Here is a 22,342-nt window from a genome sequence, read left to right on the forward strand (position 1 = left end):
TTTTTTTTTTTTTTTTTTTTTTTTGCATTTGATGGTATTTTTTTGTGTTTTATGTTTAATTTCTTCTGCATTACCAGCTGCAATTTCCAGGTTAATGGCTCCCAAGCAGATTTGAAAGGAAGCCTGAAGACTTTTTCTTTTCCTGGGATTCTGCTTCTTGGCCTTGTGAAAGTCCCAGTTCTTTCTCAATCTGCTCTAGCTCAGACTGGTCAAGCAGTTCAAAATCATCAGCCTCCTCTGTGTCTGTCTCCTCACTCAAACTGGGCGCTGCCTGTGAGGGAGCTKGCTGTAGGGACTGCAGCTGGTCTTTGATGGCAGCAGACACCGCAGCCGTGATGACGTCGCCAGCAATTCCACTCATTAAATTAAAGGTTTGGTCACTGGTCAAAGGCAAGGACAACCCTGCAGTGGATGGTCTCTCTTTACTCTGTCTGGAAGCCTTGACATCCGTTTGCTCTTTCCTTCGCTTCTGCTGGGTGGGCAAACYGATGCTTGAGTCGTCGTCATCATTTGTGCCGGCACCATTTTCTAAAGAGGGAAACTCTAAAAGATCTCTAGCAAAAGCTTCTTCATGATCACTAGGTCGGTCAAAATCTGTTACAGAAGGGTTAACAGAAGGAAACARTGTTAGCGCTCACAAAAGGTTTCCCAAAAATGCAGCCACATGTAAAAATGCAGTTAGTAAGCRTCCCTGTGGTATCCATAAGTATCCTTATGGATATTAATCCATACTGTGGTAGTTCTCTACTAGAAGGAGCTTTGTGTGACATCTAAAACAGAACAGTTTTGAGGTCACAGATCTGGCACCTATATAAATCAACTTGTATCCATCTATTTGAACAAAATACCTTTTTAAAGATAACTTTCCTTGGTATCTATCTGTAACGAAACAACCCATGCAAATCTTCAGCACAGCTATTTCTAAATATATCAACCACATAAAGTCCTAAAATTTTAAAAAACTTATTTTTCTTCATAATATACRTAAACTACAAATATATAAGCATGTAAGGATATGTTACAAGATTTTAACATGCATATGGAACAATAAAAAAGAATGTTTCTGTTTAAATAAAGATATAAAACCAGTGTAAAGACTTTCATTTGCCTTTCTTGGCCAATGCTTGTATTAAAAAGGAAACAGAAAATGAAAACTGTATAGATGATCAGAACTGTTTCACGTTTTCAAGAGGATAAAAAGTAGGATGTAATCAAATAAAACATTTCATTTTAATGRCTGCATTAATGAATGACACAATATTTGTTATTAGAAAAATGTGCAAAACATACCCTGGAGTACATGGCCTGTAGAACAGGCCTAAATAAGCCCAAGGGAATACTTTCATCTTATTTGAATAAGAATGTAAAAATTAATCAGTTTGAACTTACTTTCTTTGCAAACAAGCAATAGAAACTTGTTGTAGGTGCATTCATAAGGGTTAAGGAAATAAATCGTAAAAATGATTCATATTGTCATTTCCTCCATTTTCTTTAAGAAAGACAGGCTGGGAAGGTGAGGAGGAAGGATTGTGCTGTATGCAGAATGGTGGCTCAGATGTATAGAGCTTTGAGAGGAGATGAGCCAGTCCTCAGATGCATTCCATATGGTGTTGCACTTCTGTSTATGTCCCATGTGCTGAAATGCTCCATGGGGAAGAAGAGCGGATGTTGTTTCTCTTTCACTYAGCAAGGCTTTGAGCAGTTTCTCACAAGATCCTTACAGCCAAGCTGGTGGGCAAACAGGGCAAGAGAAAGGTGGGTGGGAAAGTGGCTGGAATGACAGGGCCAAAGGGCTTCATCAGTGACACAAGGTGCAGCTGGAGACTGGTTTTTGTAGTCACAGGTACTGAAACCAGCACTGTTCAAGGTTTTTATTAATGACTTGAATGACRGGATGGAGTGCACTCTGCAAGCTCATGGGCAGAAAGGAACTGCTGAGGGGCAGGTGTATTTGATATTCTGGAGGTCGGGATGCCTTCAGAGGAACCTCGACAGGCTGGAGAAAGGAACAGGCTGAAAAGGAACATTATGACATTCAACAAAAGCAAATGTGAAGTCGTGCATCTGGGATGGAATACTSTGTGCAGCAGTACAGGTTGGGGGCAACAAAACAAAAAGTGGCTTTCCTGAAAAAGACCTGTGGGCAGCAAGTCAGTGGTATGTCCTTGCAGCAAGGAAGGCCAACCACACATTGAGCTGTAAGAGCGAAATTGAAGGCAGAAAGTCAATGGGAGGGATTTCCCTCCTCTATTCAGCAACTGAAAGTATACATTGAAGTACAGTTTTGACCTCTCCAGTCCAAGACATACAGGACTGAATCCCCTGGAAGGCCAGCATAATCAGGGGGCTGGAGAACGGGATGTATAGGCAGATGCTGAGAGAATAGGCTTCGTTCAGCCCTAAAAGGAGGTGGCAAAGGCGGAATCAGTTTAACGACTGAATGGCAAAGTACAGAGAAGATGGGTCTGACTCTTCTAGASAGTGAACAGTGAAAGGATCAGAATAAATTGATACAAACTGGAACATGGGAAATTTTGACTCACTATAAGAAAAAGCCTTTTTCATCACGAGGGAAAGCAAATATGGAAAAAGGCTTTCCAGGGAGGTTGCTGAATCTCTACCACTGGAGCTGTTCAGAATTCAAATGGTAATAGCCTGAGAAATTTCATGAAGCTTTAGTGAAGAGCTTTGAACCTGCTTTGAATAGGAAGATAGATGAGATGAATGACAATTGAGTTTTACAATTTATGGTTCTGTGATCACACAATGCTGTCTATTTACAACTTGAAATATTAGGAAAATAATTTAAATTATTAATTTGACCTGTAGCATCATCCTGCTTGTCACTTACAGTGAACTTTTCCTAGGAGAAATGCAAGATGAGCAGAGCAACACACTGACAGGAAAGATTACAGCAAACTACTGTTGTCCTTAATCTTTATTCTGGCTAAGTGTTAACTGATAGCTTGGTCTGTAAAAAGTAAGAACTTTTTTCTGGTCAAGATTAAGCCAAGTGCTTGAGAATCTTTTCCTAGTCCAACTCTTCATAGGCTCATTGCTGGCTGTCTTCATTTCTAGTAATAAAACCTAACAATRCTTTCTTTAATTGTCTGTTTAACAAGTCAGAGTATTCACTGTTTCTTCCTCAGCTTTTATTTGTTTACTTTAGCCACAAAAGCACTTAAAAGTGCTTAAAAGGTTTATTTGCTTAAAAGGTTTGGTAGAAGAGAGTGCTACATCTGGCACTTACTGAATGTGTTGGCTTTACCCAGCACTACTTATTTATTTAGACTGATGTACTTGCTGATGTACTTCAATATTTTTAAGATGAGGACAGTTGTTATACAAGATGCATTCAACACTATACAAAACACTACAATTAACCTTAAAGTCATTTCAGAGGGAAAAGTAACAACCCCAAAACCTTCTGTCCTCAAACTGTCTAATTTTGAGATAACTTGCATGGCTGGAATCCACTGATGATATAGATGAAGCTGTCACATACCATCAGATGTGTCTGTCTGTGGAGAATATCCCTCGGATAAGTTAAAGGTTCCATTATCGGTCCAGGATACTTCTGATACRTCTGTGTCAGACACTGACAGCTCTTTGGCAACAACTGCAGGACTAACCTATACAGAAAAAAAAGTCCCATAYATGATATTCTTATACACTCAAAAAAATTCACACTACAGAAAGCCAAAGCTTAGAGACTGAAAAAAATCCCTCTTGTATGTCATAGCAACATAAATCACCTATTAAAGCTTTAATTGTAGGAGCATGAAAATAGTATACAATGCTTAGAAGTGAAGCATCCCTCTTTGTAATAACTAAAAGCTGTATCATACTAAAGAAGCATAGAAAATTCCAGTTACTCATTCTCAAAGTAATCCTACTGCAATGAAAGCAGAATGAGCAAATACAAAATATGCATAATGTAATGAAATGAGTAAACTTGGACCAGAAAAACCAGCCCAATATCTATGACACCATCWAAAATTAGCTAAACAAAAAAAATCATTATCCTTTACCAATTTATTCAACAATATTCAGTTTTGTCAGCTACACATTTTTATCCCATGGGATATAGTTCTTTGTTTTGTTTGTTTTTTTGTTTTTTTTTCAGAGCACAAAACCACCTTCAAAGTGATCACTGTTGAAGTCAGGCTTTATACACTACTGATAAAATACTGCGTAATAATTCCTATTATGATGATTTTTTTAATATCAATTGGTATTCTGATTATAACAGAAAAACCTTTGCCACATGGTCATTTAGAATACTAGGAGAAAAATTAGATATTTGATTATTCTCATACATATCTAGGAAGATTTTATAGATACTATACCTTTTTGCACCATCACTGAAAATTATTAGAAAAGTGATTACAAAACTATCTGTCAAATTACATATTTTGATGTTTCCCTTTTGTATTTTAATTTTATAAAAATAAACTGCAAATCCACTGTTGCAAACAAAACTAACCACCTTTGCTATTAAATTCTAATGCAATCATTCTACAGCCGACATAAAATAAACACAGTCTTAGCTCAGTAGGCCAAAGAAACCATTACCTTGAAGGCCAGAAGTCACAAATGCAGTAGGTTAATTAGTATAAGGCTAAAGGTGGAGACTATGAATCACTTSTAAAGCATACTGCTGAGTTCAGGAGCACAGCCTCCTAGGGAGGTTAAAGTCTTCCACAGAAGAACAGAGACAGCAATCTAGATAGTCTCCCATTATCTATATAGATTTTAAAAGCAAGAGAGGGCTGACTGAAAAGAAGTCACCTTAGGACACAGAGCTGATATGTCTAATTCACTGTCATCTTCTGTGAGTTTTGTTTTTGCTGTTTCTGAAAGAAAAAAGATATATTTTTTATCCTGCTCATGACAATGGATTTCCAGGTTCAGTGTGTGTTCTCTGTCACACAGCTTGTGTAGCACAATAACCTTCCATCTGCTGAAACACTGCATCGTTTATGGACTATGCTGCTAAGGCCAGGGAAACAAGCCTGACTAGACACTGGCTGCTTGTCAAAATACAGCAACCAAAGTGGGAAAGAGAAGGTTATTCTGAATGCATTCCAACAGATTTATTTACCTGCATTGTACCTCCTTCAGGAGCCTCTGTTGCTCACCCTAATTTCATCTGCCCTGGCAATATACACCTCTCTTTTAGACTACACTGCTGGTACAAGGCACAGGTGTAAYGTGTTGTTAGAACAGGCTGTATAGTTACCCCACCACATTACTTTTATATGAAAACATGCAATTTTCTTAATAATTGCATGTAATCTTCAGTCACAAAACCCTTCTTACCCTGCATTCACAGTCATATGCAAATATGCATACAAAGCATCCTCTGAATGTTGCTCTTTACAGACAAGCAGAGACACAAATTTTGCCTCCTCCACCTGAGACTCTTTTAAACCAATATAAAATGAAAAACACAGCCATGGTGTTCTTGGTGGCTGCTTCTTGCAACTTGCTCAATTCCTTTCTTGTGCCAACACAAGGGTTTGTGAAACCCAGTGGTGAACCCAAAGGCAAAGCAAGGTAGGGAACTTGACTGAGTTAAATTCAACTGGTGGACAAGATGTAGGAAARAACACATCTAACGTAAACCATTTTCCCAGTGCTGGCTTATTAAACTATAGCCTGATCTTTTTCTCTGCCAGTTTCACTTAAGAATGGAACAAGATAGAATAATACATGAAAGAAAWTTTCCAATGCATTATTTATTTCCAATAAATACATGTAAGAGAAGGGGCAAAGACACATGGTGGCTCTCCTTGGGTCTAGGAACAGTACATTGTATGATGAATGGTTAGAAGAAATGCATGTTTTAAAGTGGATATTAAGTCCATTGATGCAGCACTAATTAAAAAGGGTAGGCTACCTGCAAGTAGTGTGACTACACTACAAATGTTTAATTACCAAAACTGGAACACATGCAAAAAACAAGCTAAAGGTAACACTGTTCATATACATATTTTTCTTGAAATAGCTTTACTGCATAAAATATAAAAGTTTCCAGTATCAGAAAAATTTCAGGTGAGATAGGTGWGATTTTGTTTTAAATTGATTTCTCYCCTTTCCACCTAAAAACWTYGATTATTTAGTAGCTGYTATCCCRTGGCAATTCTTATATGCTTTTTGAGTATTTGGAGAAGAAAAKGAATTCTTTTTTGCTGGAGGGAGTGAAACCAATGCAGATTTAGATACCGGAACAGAGTTTAGTCTCTTACTGAAGCTCCTGTTATGTTCTTATTTTGGGACTCTTGAGCGAATCTCTCTCCTGGGCAAGTTTGCCTTATCTAAACAGAGATAAGCACTGCAAGCATACAGCAAGTAGTTTTTTTCTGAAAACTTATAAGCAGTACATCTAATCATATACAAAGAGCTTGYCTTGTTTCTTTCCATAAAGCAGTAATTTTTTTTAGCATCATACCCAGACATTTGACATACACTGTCACTTCTTATAAAGCTAGTAACAGTAGCCAGGTTCAAAGCAAGAATTATCTTTACAGTTGGCTTCTCAGGATAAACCAAACTGCAAGGTGAATAAAATTTGCTATATACAGAAATACATTATTTGGGACTATAACTATTTACTCACCAGCTCTCTCTTTTCTCTTCTGGTTGATATATTCCACTAGTCCAAAATCCAGTTTCATCAGAACAGCCTTAATTTTACTGCACAATTTCTGTCCAAATTCATTGCACTTAAGGAAGGGACACAAAAAGGCACACAATACTGTGATAAAAATGAAGACAGAGAAAATTTGTATTGAAATATTGCTGTACAAGAAGTTTCTCAATAAAGCTTAAACAATGCCTTTGCATTAGATTACTACTAATGTTACAAAATACAATTAGTTTTACATAAAAAATACACTGTGAAGTGCCCATGTAGACAAACTGTTAAGGTCAAATCCAGTTTTCAGGACCCATTCCTACTCATCACAGAAAGTACCATTATATTCATATCAACTGGCATTTTTTTTACTATCAGTAAGACATGATTTATGGTCATTGTAACATTTATCATTACCTTGACTTAGACTGATTTTGGTATCTTGATCTGACAAACATGACTATGAAACATTGTGCCAGAATCAACATGCTGAAAGAACTGTAAACTGACTTCCATATGACAAAAAATTGTAAAAAATTTCTTCCTTAGATCTAATCTAAATTGACCCTCCTTCATTTTAAAACCAGTGCCTCTTGTGCTGTTGCAACAGGCACTGCTCCAACATTTGTCTCCAGTTTTCTAATAAGCCCCCTGTAGGAACTGAAAGGCTTCTCCCCYGAGTATTCCCTTCTCCAGGCTGAACAGCCCCAACTTGCTCAGCCTGTCTTCATAGGAGAGGTGCCCCAGCCTTCTSATCATCTCCATGTCCCTCCTCTGGACTCCAACAGGTCCCTGTCATTCCTGTGCTGTGTCCCCAGATCTGGATGCAGYRYTSCAGGTGGGGTCTSACCAGAGCAGAGCAGAGGATCAGAATCCCCTCCCTCCCCTGCTGCCCACGCTGCTTTGGATGCAGCCCAGGACACGTTTGGTTCTCTGGGCTGTGAGTGCACATGGCTGGGTCATGTCTCAGCCTTTCCAGCATCCCCAAATCCTCAGCAGGGCTGCTCTGGGTCTGCTCATCCCCAGCCTGGGTTGGTACCGGCAGCTGCCCTGACCCAGTTGCACCTTGCACTTGGTCTCATTAAACCTCATGAGATTCCCATGGACCACTCCTTGAGCTTGTTCAGGTCCCTCCAGATGGCATCCTGTCCCTTAGACCTGTCACTACACCACAGAGATTGGTGTCTTCTGGAAACTTGCACGTGTGTAAACAGATATATAAATAAATAAACACTCCCTATACAGARACCAAATAATGAACACATACACAAATCATGACTGAAAAAGAGACCATACTTACACAAGACATAAGAGAGGACAACTCCAGGAATGTAACTTCCCAAGACAGTGAAAAATGTACATATGCTGCAGACTAGTAGGCAAAACTGGCAAAAACATCAAAATTGACCATTAACACATTCACTTAAATGATTAGAGCATTTTGCAAAAGACATGTTGCATGCTAATGAAATCTACAACGCAGTGTGAAATTGAAGTTTGTTTTTCAAAAAATGGGAAATACTTTTAACACTTCTGGTAAAAAAAAGCATCAAACAGTCCATTTGGGATAATTAGGATGCATCCCCTCTTCTATCATAAAACCATGCTATTTTTAATAATTTACTGCAAAGCTTTAATGAGCTCATGTTTATTGCAAAATTACTAGAAATTACACCCTCATTGCATGAAAAAAGACTGGACAGTTTATATGCAGGAAAAAACACAACTCACTAATTGCAATATTACAATGCATGCTTGCAGCATGCTTACAAAAACGAAACATCCTTCCTCTAGCTACAGCTCTCTCTCCCCTGTTGTGCTGCTTTGTGAAACTCTTTTCTCTCATATGCTGGCAAGCATTCCCTTGATGCTTGTTGGCTACTCTAGCACCCCTGTTAATGACAAGACTGAGCTAAATTTTCCATATAAAATTTGGGATTTGGCCCTTATGGTGACTGAGACATCACAGTGCATCTTTCACAACTGCACAGAGCTGAATACACAATTGATCTGTTGAAAGTTTGCAGAAAGGATCCAATTGCTTTTGGAGCTGAATTGCAATAAAATGGTTAATTCAAAGAAATTTTGCACACAGCATTATTGCTTAATTTGTTTCCAATTATAGCAGTAAAATAATGACATGGCTTAGAGAATGAGGTCAGGAAAAAGAAGGGAAAACACGCTATCAAAATTASCTTTTCTAAACCAGTGTTAGATATCTCTTAACATACAGTTGCTTTGTCATGTTACCACATAACTGATACCCCATTTCCTTACTTCACTATAACCTTACTTCTTTTAAATCTAACTCCAAACATACTCTTCATATAATTTATTCTTTTATTTTTTTTCTAGAGATATTTCATCCTGTTGCTCATCTGCATTTTCAGTCTCAACTGCTTATATTTGAGAATGGTTCCACATGCTCTCTATTTGCTAATTCTGAATGGACTGTTTTCAGGGAAGATTTTCTGGCAAAATTAAAGGAGTTTAAAAGAGGAGAAAAACCCCTGTAGCCTTCTTTTAACTTGTATTTAGCAATACAAATATAAAAATGTAATCTACAATTATCATAATATACTTCTACATTATTTATATTTTTCTTTGGGAGAAAAAGAAGGGCTTCACTTTTACTAGAACTAAATAATGATATTCTTCCTAGCTGGAGGGAAAAAAAAAAGCTGTACTTCTGTTTGTCTCTTCATGAGCTGGGCTCTCCAGCTCAGTCTTTCCAGTAAAAAAAGGGAAAGTCACCAATGACAGGTGTATAGAAGAAAAATTACCACAATCACGTATGAGGAACACTCTTTGTGCAGCTATTCCTGAAAACTATAGTTATTTGAAAAAAAATAACATGTTTATATTTAGGAACAGGCCTATGTTATTTCTTTGCTTCTTCAAGTTTTTATTAAATTGTGATGTTTAAAATTTTTGTTTAAAAGTCCATGGAATAATTGGTGAAGTTCCAACAGCTGTAAGTGGATGGACTGTATTGCTACAAACGTTACTGTGAACAGCTTTTCTCACTGACTACCTACCCATATTCTTCATAGCAAAAACAAAAGTTAGCAGAAACCCATGACTGACCGTATCAGAATGTACATTTTCTTTTTGGAATTTTTTTGCTTGCTCTCTTTTTTTTTTTTTTTTTTTTTTTTTTTTTTTTTTTTTTTTTTTTTTTTTTTTTTTTTTTTTTTTTTTTTTTTTTTTTTTTNTTTATTTTTTATAAATCTACCTCACTTCCTTATTAAATCATGTAGAACTGTTAATCTCAATGGGGAGTGCTTACCTTGCCAGGGTTTTGTTCCTTAAAGTGGGACATTTCTTGAAGAAATACAAATAAAGTCATCAGTGTTTCTGAAATGCACTGATTTATTCTGAGTCTGTAGTCTTGACTGGAATCGGTGACTTTCCAGCTGAGTAAAACAAACAAAAATACCCAACTTTGTTTACAGTTCATATGAAAGTTGAAACTGGTTGAAAACATCACTTTGTAAAGCCATAGCCTCTGGCAATCCAATGACTGCTGCTATGCTAGAGACACCTGTGCTTGCTTCTGTGTATTTTACATTGGGCTAACTTGACCTATTTTAGCTAAAAAAAAAAAAAAAAAAAAAAAAATCTGGGCAGTAGTAGCAATTTTCAGTCCATACAAAAATGACTTCTTTTTTATTCTGGCCACATGAAAACACTGAATTCAAAGCAAAGTTGCCAAATCTAAATCTCTAAATCAAACAACAGACTCCAAACTTGGTTTTTTAACATTATTTCTTCTTTAAAAAATATACCACAATACTTTTCACTGCCACAAGATGGCCATACATATTAATTAATTTCACTTTAAGCATATAGCCTTTGTGCTTTTTCTCTTCTATTTTTTAACTTGTTCTGCGAACTATGATGATGAAATTGTTACCCAACCTAAAGGAAAAAAAAATTGCTCTTGAAGTCTTGCTATTTACATTACTTTTCCTACTGAGTTTTAATTTTTCTATTATATTGAAATGATTGTTTCTAAAGCTGATCTTACGACTGTTCAGTACTCTTAATAAAATAACAACCACCCTAAAAAACCCTGTATCAAAGAATTTTCTGAAAACCATGAGATAGCATATATGTGTATCACATCTGGGGTAGATCAGTTTATACAATATAGAGCTTRAATGGTCACATCATACACCTTTGTGGAGTAAACAAAATGTCTAAACAAAGCCGTTTTATGAAACAAGTAATAATAAAGACATACACAGGCCAGTCAATGTCTGATCAAAGTTGTACAAGGAACAGATTAACCACCGTGCAAACACTGAGAATCTGAAGTAAATTCCACACCAGCTTTATYGAGTTACCTCGTGCATAATGCACTGCTGAGTACACACAACTTCGATCGCAGTGAATGCAAGCCAGCCAGGAGCAAATCCATCATTTTACTGACATATATAACCCATTACATGTCTAATGCATCACTGCCTTCAGAGTAAACATTTTGTCACAGGTGGATTGAATTACAAGAGAAATAAAAATCACATTATGAAAAAATTACTTTACAAGGGTCGGTGCACAGCCATAAGGGGACACACACACGGACAGATCAAACTCCCGACTCCTATCAGCTACACGGTGTCCGCAGTCTCGTTTTTGTAAAAAAGACACAATTTCGGTCAAAAATGSGCAGTTCCACACCCGCGGAGACCTTTCCCTGCCGCCCGGCTGTCCTCGTTCGCCACGAGGTGGTGGCACAGCCCCGCGGGGACCAACCGGGGACGGCAGCGCCGGCAGAGGGACGGGAGCGGCACGGGGGGCACAGCCACACTGCCCGGTGGGGACACAGAGACACTGCCCACAGGGGACACAGCCACACTGCCCGGAGGGACACACAGACACTGCCCAGAGGGACATAGAGACACTGCCCGAAGGGGACACGACCCGCAGGGGACACAGAGACACTGCCCGAAGGGGACACGACCCGGAGGAGACACTGCCCGAAGGGGACACGACCCGCAGGGGACACAGAGACACTGCCCGAAGGGGACACGCCACACTGTCCGGGGCACCGCGAACTACAGGAACCTGCACCCTCAGCCATGGTATAAGACTCATTAATATCCAAACCCCAAGACTGGCGCCCTRCTCCTGACTGCATTATTGTATTTGTAGTGTTGCAGTGGTGTGATTTCTTCTTACATTACAAAATAGACAGGGTGAGGGGTTTTGCCTCCCCTGTGAGAAAAAAAAAAACAAAACAAAACCAAAAACAAAAAAACCCAATGAACTATTTAAAACAGAGTCTGAAATGCATAGGATAAGAGCCCCGTGTCTGGGACTAGGTGACTTCTTCAATTCCCCAGCCACCCAAGGCACTAAATGCAGATRTTTGCCCCTGACACAGGATGTAAATAAAACCATAAGGAAATTTACTGAGATCACTGCAGGAACCCAGCTGGAGTGACCCAACTGGAGGGATGAGCAGGGTTACACAGAACTTTCTGTCTGCATCCCACCCACAACAGCAATTTCCATCATCTCTGATAATTAGCGKCTTCAGAAAAGTATTATACAAGGATTTTGGCTTATGGGAACTGCAATTTTTATGGATAGGCTATTCCCCCTAAAGAAACACTGATTCCAGCTTTTATAAACCATTCTACAGCATTATAATAAGTATTTTAAGAGCTGCCCATTTATTCCAGTACTGAAAACTACTATTATGACACTGTTCTGAATAACAAATTCCTTTTACAGATTTTTACTTCTACCCTTTATTTAAAACTGTTGACAAGTAAAGTGGAACTTTGTGGAAGCACAATATAAAGAGGCCTGATGCCTACTATCAAATTAGAGCTTTGAAACGCCTAGGACAATTGTAGATATTCACTTTAGTTATTTTAAGCTAATAGGAAAAACAGAGAGAGGGACAAGATGAAAGCATAAAGTACAATAAAAATGCAACCKATTTTCACATATGCTAACTGCTAATATCAAGACAATATAGATTAAAGAGGAGGAGATATAACAAGGCACAATGGGATAACTAATAACAATTCAAAATAAAGTGCAAATTATGAAGAAAAAGTACACGTTTGCAGGGAAAGTTCTTTGGAGTTGCTTTGTTTGTTTGCTTGTGATGCTTTATTTAGCCAAGTTGTTGAAAGCGTGAACTACAGTGCAGATAAGACATTGCTATAAGCCTTGGCCCTGTGGTCCACATGTGGAGCACTGACAAGACAAGCAGGAGGAGTGGAAGGTACAAGTGAAATTTGCTTCAGAACTTTACAAACCCACTACTGRACTCCACAAAAGAATACTTGGCAGCTGCTTCTAGGTCACAAGAAATCATGAGACACTTTTGTCAGTTCTACAGTAGCCACAATTTTCTATTTAACAAGGAACACCAGATACTATTTTGAAGCCTTATTCTGATCTTGGGCAATTAGAGGTGTAAGAAAGTCAGCTTGCTGATATTCAGTGTGACAATCAGATGCACATGCTGCCTCTTCTTGTTTATATCTCCCAACAACTACCAGCCTTAGTGATGTCTATAATTCCTGTCTCTTTAGCCCGAGCCCACTCAAATGGCAGTGTTACCCACAGTCCAGAAGGCTGAACAAGGGGGAAACAACAGGTCCTGGTGAAAGGGGAGTAAAAAAGAAAGGAGGAACATCAACATATAATGTATGTGCACAGAGATAGAGAGATATGTCATGGCCCTGTAAAAACAGAGATAACTATTAAACCTGCATTAGATCAAAAGGAAACAGGCACACAGTGATGCACACTCCAGAGAAATTAGTTTTCTAATGTGATGAAAGTGAAGTGCTTCACTATGACATAAGCCAACCAAGAATATAAAAACTATTTCAGCATAATATTAGTGGGGTTATTCACAGTACCTTAATACACAACTTAAACATGAACTCTATACTTCCTGCCAAAACAGCTTTGGGTACTGCTGTCCGGGTGCTCCTTTGGGGATAGGCAGCCAAATGTCTCTGATTACTTTTAAAGGCTTTTGTGGATCATTTAGAAAAGAAAACATTTTATGCTCCCATCATTTATCCTTAGTATGATATACAATGCTACACTTCATTCTAAAACTACTGTCAATAAGGTTGAGGGTGTTACAAAAAAATAAATTACTCACATCCTTCTGACTGCCTATTGCATCATTTCTATAACTGAGTAAATATATAAACTGTTGCCTAGTAACTGTAAAAAAAAACCTACCCAAAACACTCTACCACCCAGACGCTTCCACTGATCACAGTCACAAACTCTGGCCAAAAGAGTCAGTGGCATTATGTTTGCTAAAAATGACTGAYGGTATCATGCTCTCATTTTGTAGCCAGACATCTGTTCAAGCAAAGCCCCRTCACATTTCTCTCAGAAAGGTCAGCAGATCTCATGTTACTGACTTAAAGATACCTTCGTGATGTGCTGTATTTTTTTTAAATTATGAGTACACGGTTTTTCTATGTATCTTCAGGCAGATASGCTACTCAGAACTGCAGCAGTGCCAGAGAACACCATGAGGTGGTGSATCGGAAGGACTGCACCCACACTGACAAAGAGTCAGTAATTACAGAGCTGCTAAACCCTCTTGATTTCCCAACTGTAACCACACACACTGAAGCCTGTGCACTCTGTAATTTTCAGGGTAACTTAGAATGTAGTAGTCAAGGTGGAAGAACCAAAAGCAACCTTCCCAAAGATATGTAAATCAAAATATAGGTAATACGGCTATTTTGTAGTTTTTTGAAATATAATATCTGGAACTTATAGAATGGTGCAACTGAAAGGGATCTGGATATCAAAGGACAGACAACCAGGAGTTCATCTGGAAACGTAACCAAATTAAATCCAGCATGTAATCTTATCAGCAAATCAAGCAGGTCTGCCTTTTCAGAGCTTTCACAGGTCTCTGCTTAAAGAAAGTCACCACAGTGCAGAAGGGAGTGATTATATTAATACAGTTTTCCTCTGAAGCAAATATTTATACTTGAAGATATGTACAAAAAAAGTAGGTTTTGAAATTGAACAGAGATAAAGGGTATAAAATAGTACCTAGAATAAAAAAAGCTCTTGTAAAAAATTGGGTTTTTATATATAAATTTCAGGTGGACATATGCTGAAAACGAAAATAAACATCCCCTTCGCTTTCCAAAATATAAAATAGTGCTAAAAGGACATTTTCTACAGTCAAGTATATTAAAGTACCGATGGAAAAACATCTAAAATGTGCTATTGCACTGTGTGGTKGAACACAATGMACTATTGATTAGCCYTATAGAAACACAATGTAACACATTTGTGAATGTTATGTGCACTATGCGGAAAGASAGAATGRCCAGCACCACTAAACTCACAGCATAGCATCTCAGTGACCTACATGTCTAATTTAAAGGGTGATTATGTAGAACTGAGCTCTATCCTGTGCCACTTTTGGATCCTATGCAATCATTAAGCATACTAAAATAATTATATTTGTGTCATGTGGCTATGACCAAGTCAACAAGACCTGCAATTTAAATGAATCATTGGGACACCATGTAAAATCCTCCTTGCTTCAAAGACTTCCACAAAAGGATGCTGTGTCACTGAAAGAAAAAGCAGTAACAGGAAGCATCCCCAAATACACTGTTTTCAGACTACAAGGACAATCTTCATCTACAACCTTTTTGCTACAAATATAACAAAGTATTACGAAGTTTTTCTAACAGAAATCTCTCCAGCTTGTACATATCCATATGCACCTTATTTCCCATTGCTAATCCATAGGTGCTGCACARATTTAGGCTCACTGACATGTAGTACTGTGGCTAAGATTCTTTAACKGATCACATGTGACCATCCCTTCAATGCAGAGGTTTTGGTACCCTTGGAATCTCTAAAATATACAGACAGATCTTGTTTTTAATTTGAAACTGGAGAATGTAGTTATCAGCCTTAAAGAGCAGCTTACTTTTCCCAGTCSAAAAGTCTCCTTTAATTATCCCACCTCCAGTAGTTCAAAGACATTGTTTATAGGAACTGAATGAATTGTGTTATTAYTTCTCAAACTTTTAAAGTATTTTCTTCCTGGCCTCATCTATCTTCATCTGACACTTCAATTTTGTGCTTTTTATTAACAATGGATCAGTSCAATTTGCTGTTACTGTCTTTTGGGTTTTTCATTTTTTCCCCAAAGGAAAGTGTGGAATAAAAAGCTGAAAAAAGATCTTATTTCACAGCTTTCATGCATGCATGAGTCCTTTTATTTCCTGACCACTATGATTTTTTTTGCAATATTACTGCTCAAAAAGTGTTTAAATCATCAGCATTTGATGAGGTTGGATGTGCCTTTTTCAGTGGACAGCATAGCAGATTGGTCAGGACATGTGACTCTCAACAAAACATCATCTAAGCAACTTTTCATCCCTGACTCTATACACTCCTTGCACAGTGTGTAAACTTAAGCCACAATTGTATTTTCCTCTTTTCAACTGACATGGGAACATTTTATCACTCATGTGCTGCTAAACAATATCAATCCCATAAATGAAGGTAGTTCTTCTGCTTATATTACTTGTCAAGAACAAACTTTTCTGAAAATGAAAGMAAACCTATTATAAAAATACACTGAAGTGCTCTGCAAAGGAATAGGGGAATTCATCTTGTCTTACAGATTGCTTTAGAAAATAGAAAATGACCCACTGTTAACAGGATTTTATTTTGGAGGGCATGTGTTCATCTCTTCAGGTATAATACATAAGTCATCTTACGAAGCCTTAAAAAGGAGGTGCATTGCATTTCTTCAGCTGACCAAACACAAACCGGTTAATTCTGGATTTATTTTTTTTTTTTTGCACGTGATTCCAGTGTACATGCCTCTCAACAAAACGGACAATATTAAACATTGTGACTTTTTGCTGAATGTCCTGCTAAAACAAACAAAATATACTCCAAGTAAATGGTGGCATTTCATTGCTGAACTCCTCTGGACAGACTCTGGTAAGCAGACTGGTTGGCCAGCACTCACAGCAAACCCTTCCTCTGACCTGTACTGCTCCTGCCCAGCTCCAGCTCCCCTGAGGAGAACACCAGCCACTATTGCAGCTGGACATCAGTCAAAGTGTGATCTGACAGCCAAGTACCATTTGTCCAAACTCATGACATAGTCATTAAGTGTAGATTTTTAAAAACGTCTCTTTGCATGAAAACATTGTTTCAGTGCCATGTAGATACTATTACTGACTTGTTTTCTGCTTAGCAAAGACTATAATGCTGTCAGCTGCAGGCTGTTGTCCTTTTCCAAGACAGTACAAGGGCTGGGATCTCTCAGGGCAGGTTCCCATTTGTAACAGAAACTGGTTACACAAGAGACATTTTTGTTCAGAAAAGTAWGGAGACTCATTACTAAGCAACAGGACTATGAAGTTCCATTTGCAGATGTTCAAACAGATCTACCCAACTGCTGGAAGCAATTCTTTCAGATTTATTTTTCTCTTGCAAAGACAAATCTTTTAGTAATTTTTCACAAAATAAATTAGTTTTCTTCCTTCACAGACTCCACATTCTCTAGCTGGGATACTCCTAGTTCAAAGCCTTTCAAAATCCAACAGCTAGGAAAGATGAGCTGAGCAGTCCCTGAAGKGCAGAGCARYTGCACAAAAAAARGRAAAAMYKGRWYTTYMARKTSCMAAWWRKWMYTTTTWAAAATTACTTCCTGTGTTACTTAACAAGGTGACTTTGACTTTTTCTGTACAAAACATAATTTTGATTCTTTTCAGTGGRTTTTAATGTATTTTGTACAAGTAGGTTATCACTTATTACTCTCATGCATTACTGAGAGTTCCACATGTTTCCACCAGTTCAGGACTGTTCACAATATCCTTTATACATTCTTAACTATCATTAGATACCTCACAAATTGTCAATTAAAAAAAAAAAAATTATACTGTCTTGCACCAAAACCGTGGTGGACCTGTTGATAAAGAATTACSGAGGGGAAAATATCTCCTTATGCGCAATTGTTTTCAATCCTCTATCTGTGGCCACGTATTTCCTTACTGGTCTTCATCTGTTACCACCCATGATCATGTGCCAAAACAAAACAGAAGATAGGAGTGGGTACCTGCTSTTCACAACTCTTAGCTTTTTGGCTAGAGATCCCTTACTGAGAAGTATTTRTGCATCTGTTCCCTTGCTTATTTTTCATTTAAATTCACAGCATGACTAACAGACTATTGACCAATGCCACATATTTAACGATGATGTAACAATGTTCATGAAATACACTTGTGACACAATATTACATGTTTTCTGAAGTAGGACATGAACTCAAGAGAAGAGAGGAAGTAAGAAGTATTTGCATCTGAAAAGGACCTGCAAGGAGGGCAGTGTACTGAAACCAATCAGGAATCAAAGCTCATTCTGCAGCTTCTAAAAAAAATGCTACTGCTGTCCTTTTTTAAATACATACAAGCTGAAGCTTTGATTCAACGTGCCCTTAAAATTACACCATTATTTGTGCATTTACATTACAATTTCTTCTTTTGCAATTCTAAGATTAATTGCTCCTGTACAGCTCCCACAGCTCCTCCTYCTATTCCCTCTTGTTTAACTTGGACCAAAATATTCTGACCTCCACCAAACCTCATTAGCACTTCTTTAGCAATGTTCTCCAGTTATATCCTATTTGTTATGACCAAGACAAAAAGGCAAATTAATTTCAGAAAAAAAACCTGGAACCTTTTGATTAAACTACTTTCTCAAACCTTTTTGCTCAACAGCAAAGACACAAAAGGATGAGGGGTGAGCATCAGGGTCAGTTAATTTAATGGTAGCTTCCAAAATGATAAATGGGCAGAGCAGGCTCTGTTATRCTTTTCCAGGTTACTGCTTTAGAAAAGCTCATCTTTTTTCTTCCAAAACCAAAAGAAAACCCCCACCTTTGATAGAAACAGAGGTCTTCGAGTCTTAGGCCTAGTTTTGCTTAACTGCCAAAGCTTGCTGCAAGCCTTTACAGAGAAAGAATTATGAGCAAAATAAATTAGATATTATTACAAAGGCAAAACCCTTTTGAAGGAATCACACATATTTCTGGTTTTCTTTATTGAAAAATAAACAATTTACAAAGTGGAGAGCTCACTACACATTTTTTAAAGCATAGCAATTAACACTTTGGCGGCCATCAATAATGAGTCAACATTTCCTTAAAAGAGAAGAAGAAATGCTACCTGCTACTACTGTTAACTGTAATCYATACCATATATATAGGGCACAACTCAGATATCCCTGCAAACGGAAATGCGTAGGTGACCCCACCCCTGCAGAGACCCAATTATGCCTCTGGGGACCCATTCACCCACGCTCATCCAGTTAGGGACTGTGCTTGAATGTGCTGCTCTGCAACAACCAGAACTACCTTCTGTATTTCATCTCACAACACACTGACATACATACTGGAAAAACATCCACRTAAATGTTCACATTTCAATTTAACAAGAAGAAATCAAATCCAAAGCCATAACGAAATGCTCACTTCTGATCCTTGTAATTGCTTAATTTGTTAAAGTTCCCTCTATATTCTAGCATTTTGTTAACTAACTTCTAAAAAAAAAGGAAAAGGGTCTACTTCTACATACATGACACATATTTTTTTGCAACATCAAGTATTTCCTTAAAATCATTTTAGAAACAACATTTGGACTTTCAAGAAACCTAGATTGTAAACTCTTTCATAGACAAACATTAATAACATCTATTTTTCAAATATCTATTTTAAGATCTATTTGGTTAAATTTAATTAGTAATTTAATTATTAAATTTAATTATTACATAGGAAAGTGCTGGATCATATTTGATAAAACAGTCATTTTTTAATTGTTATCAAGTTTTGGATCCAATTATATTTTTTTTTTGTGCTGACTGTTGGTTTTATCAGGTTTTTATTTTAACTAAATTAAACCTGAACTTCAGAAAGACAGGCATACCTCAAACAGACATAGTGCTCTGTCTCAYAGAAATGAGTTAGGGATCTGTCAGTAGCATGGCTCCAACTAAGCTATTGCCATGCCTGACATTTCCCTTTGAAGGGAAAAGTGACCAGGTAGAAACCACATGGTATTTTCTTCCCTTCAGCCTCAGTTTAAGACGTACCTAAGAGCAGTTCTATTTACCCTCTATCACACATTAAGACTCACACTTCCATCCTGAGAAGGACAGCCTTAGAGGCAAAGCCCTCAAGAAGCAGAAGATCTGTTACAACGCAGAGAAAACTGATCTCAGGCTGAGCACTCAGCAGCACACACAGATTAATTACATGAAGCCTCAGTCCTTCCTGCACTGCACGGGAGGGCCAGCACAAGCAAAGTACAGTACCTGTCATCGTGTCCCAGATCCTCACTGTCTGGCATTTCAGATGCAAAAGGGAATTTTCTCTCTCTCTCTCTCTACCAATCTAGGTAATCCAGGCAATGATCTTCGAGTCTGTTTTGTATTTTAGGAGCCACCAGCTGGGCACCTGTGCTGCTCACCGCCAGGAAGAATGCTCCTTGCTCAGAGAGCAAATGTTTACAAGACATCCTAAGTGCTGCTGGTCTTGAATGAAGTTCAGAGCGGTCGGCTTTGATTGGCCGTGGCTATAAATAAATAAGTCGTGACTCACCTCACACACTMTGACAGGGTGTTTAGCAGCAAGCACAGCCAAAAGCCAAACAGTTTGTTTTCCTTCTGGTCATGTGAGGGAGAATCACCACCCACTTAGGACATTTTATTTTTCTGCTTCCATTGGAAWTCTTCCTAAACATCTCCCATTACTYTCAGGTGTAAGCAGCAAGCAAAATGATGAGAAGCTAAATAACTTAAAACTTTAATAAAGTGACAGGCTTAAAAATATGAGAGCAAGGAGTTTATGCTTAACTATTAAAAAAATCCTTTTTTCCTCCCTACAAAGCATCAGAAGAAGCCAAGTTATTCTCCAATGACTAAATTAACAGATGAAAAAATCCACAAAAACTTATCAATTCTTCTAAATAAGTAATAGGAAGACAAGTTTTCAATAATGATTATTTGCACTGTTTTTAAATTCTGATTCCTAGTTCATCTGCCATAAGCAGTCTTAGATATGAATACCAGAACATTGTGCTGGAAGAGTCCTCAAAAACTAAAGTATGCTGGCAGGAGAAGACTTTCTGCCAAAATACTTTGATTGCTTCTGTGAAGGTGAATTGAATATGGATTTCCTCCTATGGCTTTTCCTCCTATTCTGCAGGCATGACAAGGATTCTGTCACTCCAGTTACACCAGCTACGTCTCTATTAATTTTCAACACCCCYGCAACCTTATCTGTGCTGGTGAAGCTTTGTCACACAGTCCAAGACTCCAAGGATCCCATGTGGCTGTCGTTCAGCACATTGCTCAGCACTGCTCCTCTACATGWCTTCCTTTGTTCACAGAACAGGCTGACCTGTTGTTCTTAATGTATTTTTAAATCCATGTGGTATCCAGAGATCTTCACATACAAATTTCTTTTTCTAGGAAGGAACCTGGCAAGATTTACACCTGCCTGTCCTGCATGAGAAGGTAAGAATTGTCCTGGGGATGTCACGTGTTTAAAATAAATTTTAAAAAACAATAAGCAAAGCTGGAATAAAAAGGTATGCCATGTATCTTTGATTTGCTAAGCTTTATATGGTGCATTGTGAGTAATACACAATTTCAGAGTGACTAAGGATTCTACCCTTTCTTCTTTTTTTCACATAAATTTCTTYAAAAGACTAGTAAGATCTAAAATAATGGGAATAAAGTCCTCTGACCAAATTATGCAATGCAATATATAAATAAGMATTAATAGTGTCCTGCCTAAAACTGAGACTTTCCTTGGTCACCAATACCTGCATATTCTAATATAATAATCCTTTTCTTTCCTTTTACTTTTTCTTTTCTTACTTCTCATAGGTATAGATKAAATAATTGAAGTTGAATTTCCTCAAGCTTACCCTAAAACAACAGAGCCGCTAAACTAAAAAAAAAATCTTAATTAATAAAGCAATTTTGTGTAACAGTTTCATCTTCAGGTCAAAGTTGTGATCTCTTCTAATTAGGAGAAGAAGCAAAGGGAATAACTGAAATCTGCAAACACATAGCAGCATCATTCAAAATTTAAATATAGCATCAAAAATGAAAGCAAACAAAATTTAACCCCTTATGCAACTTGAGCTGCTTTGGTTTACACACACTGCATGTACACAACCACATACATTAATTACGTAAAATGCATTTTTACAAAATATCCCTTTTTAATGCATTTGATGATCACACTCAGAAGCTGAAAAGCTTTCAGTATTATGTCTATACCTGCATTTCAGCCTTGGAACTTGATGTATTCCAAACTCTTCAAGTGCAGCTTTGGACTGTTCATTTCTGTGCCACACTCTGTACACAGAGCTTATCAGCACTAAACAGCAGAAAAACCRTTTACTTTTACAATTCCTTAGAATTCTTCCCAGCACTCACTGAGRTAAGAAGGATAATATCACCTTATTTACTTATTCATAAGCAAGACCTAGAAAAGATTAGGTTCAAAACCATCTACTAAATGAGTACCTATCTAAAATGTCAAGGACCTGTTAGCTTGGAATTAGAACATTWATATCAATACTCAAAGCCTAGTTTCTCCGGTATCACTGCTCATCACTTTTGCAAATCATACTTGAGAACAGC

The 22,342-nt window shown here is 37.7% G+C and overlaps 1 protein-coding gene across 1 annotated transcript; it reads right to left on the bottom strand.

Annotated features, from left to right (window-relative positions):
• On the bottom strand, positions 1-20,243 carry RETREG1 (reticulophagy regulator 1). The gene is made up of 7 exons (XM_057390385.1): positions 20,000-20,243; positions 9,930-10,056; positions 7,941-8,025; positions 6,623-6,760; positions 4,792-4,856; positions 3,506-3,632; positions 1-594 (listed from the first exon to the last, which is right to left on the bottom strand). The coding sequence occupies exons 1-7, from the start codon at positions 20,032-20,034 to the stop codon at positions 92-94; spliced, it is 1,080 nt and encodes a 359-aa protein (XP_057246368.1). The 5' UTR covers positions 20,035-20,243; the 3' UTR covers positions 1-91.
• Between the last annotated feature and the right edge of the window lie 2,099 nt (positions 20,244-22,342).

The sequence above is a fragment of the Malurus melanocephalus genome, unplaced genomic scaffold (genome assembly GCF_030028575.1).
Source record: "Malurus melanocephalus ecotype Western Australia unplaced genomic scaffold, MMel_1.1 scaffold_25, whole genome shotgun sequence".
In the NCBI taxonomy this organism is placed as follows: domain Eukaryota; kingdom Metazoa; phylum Chordata; class Aves; order Passeriformes; family Maluridae; genus Malurus; species Malurus melanocephalus.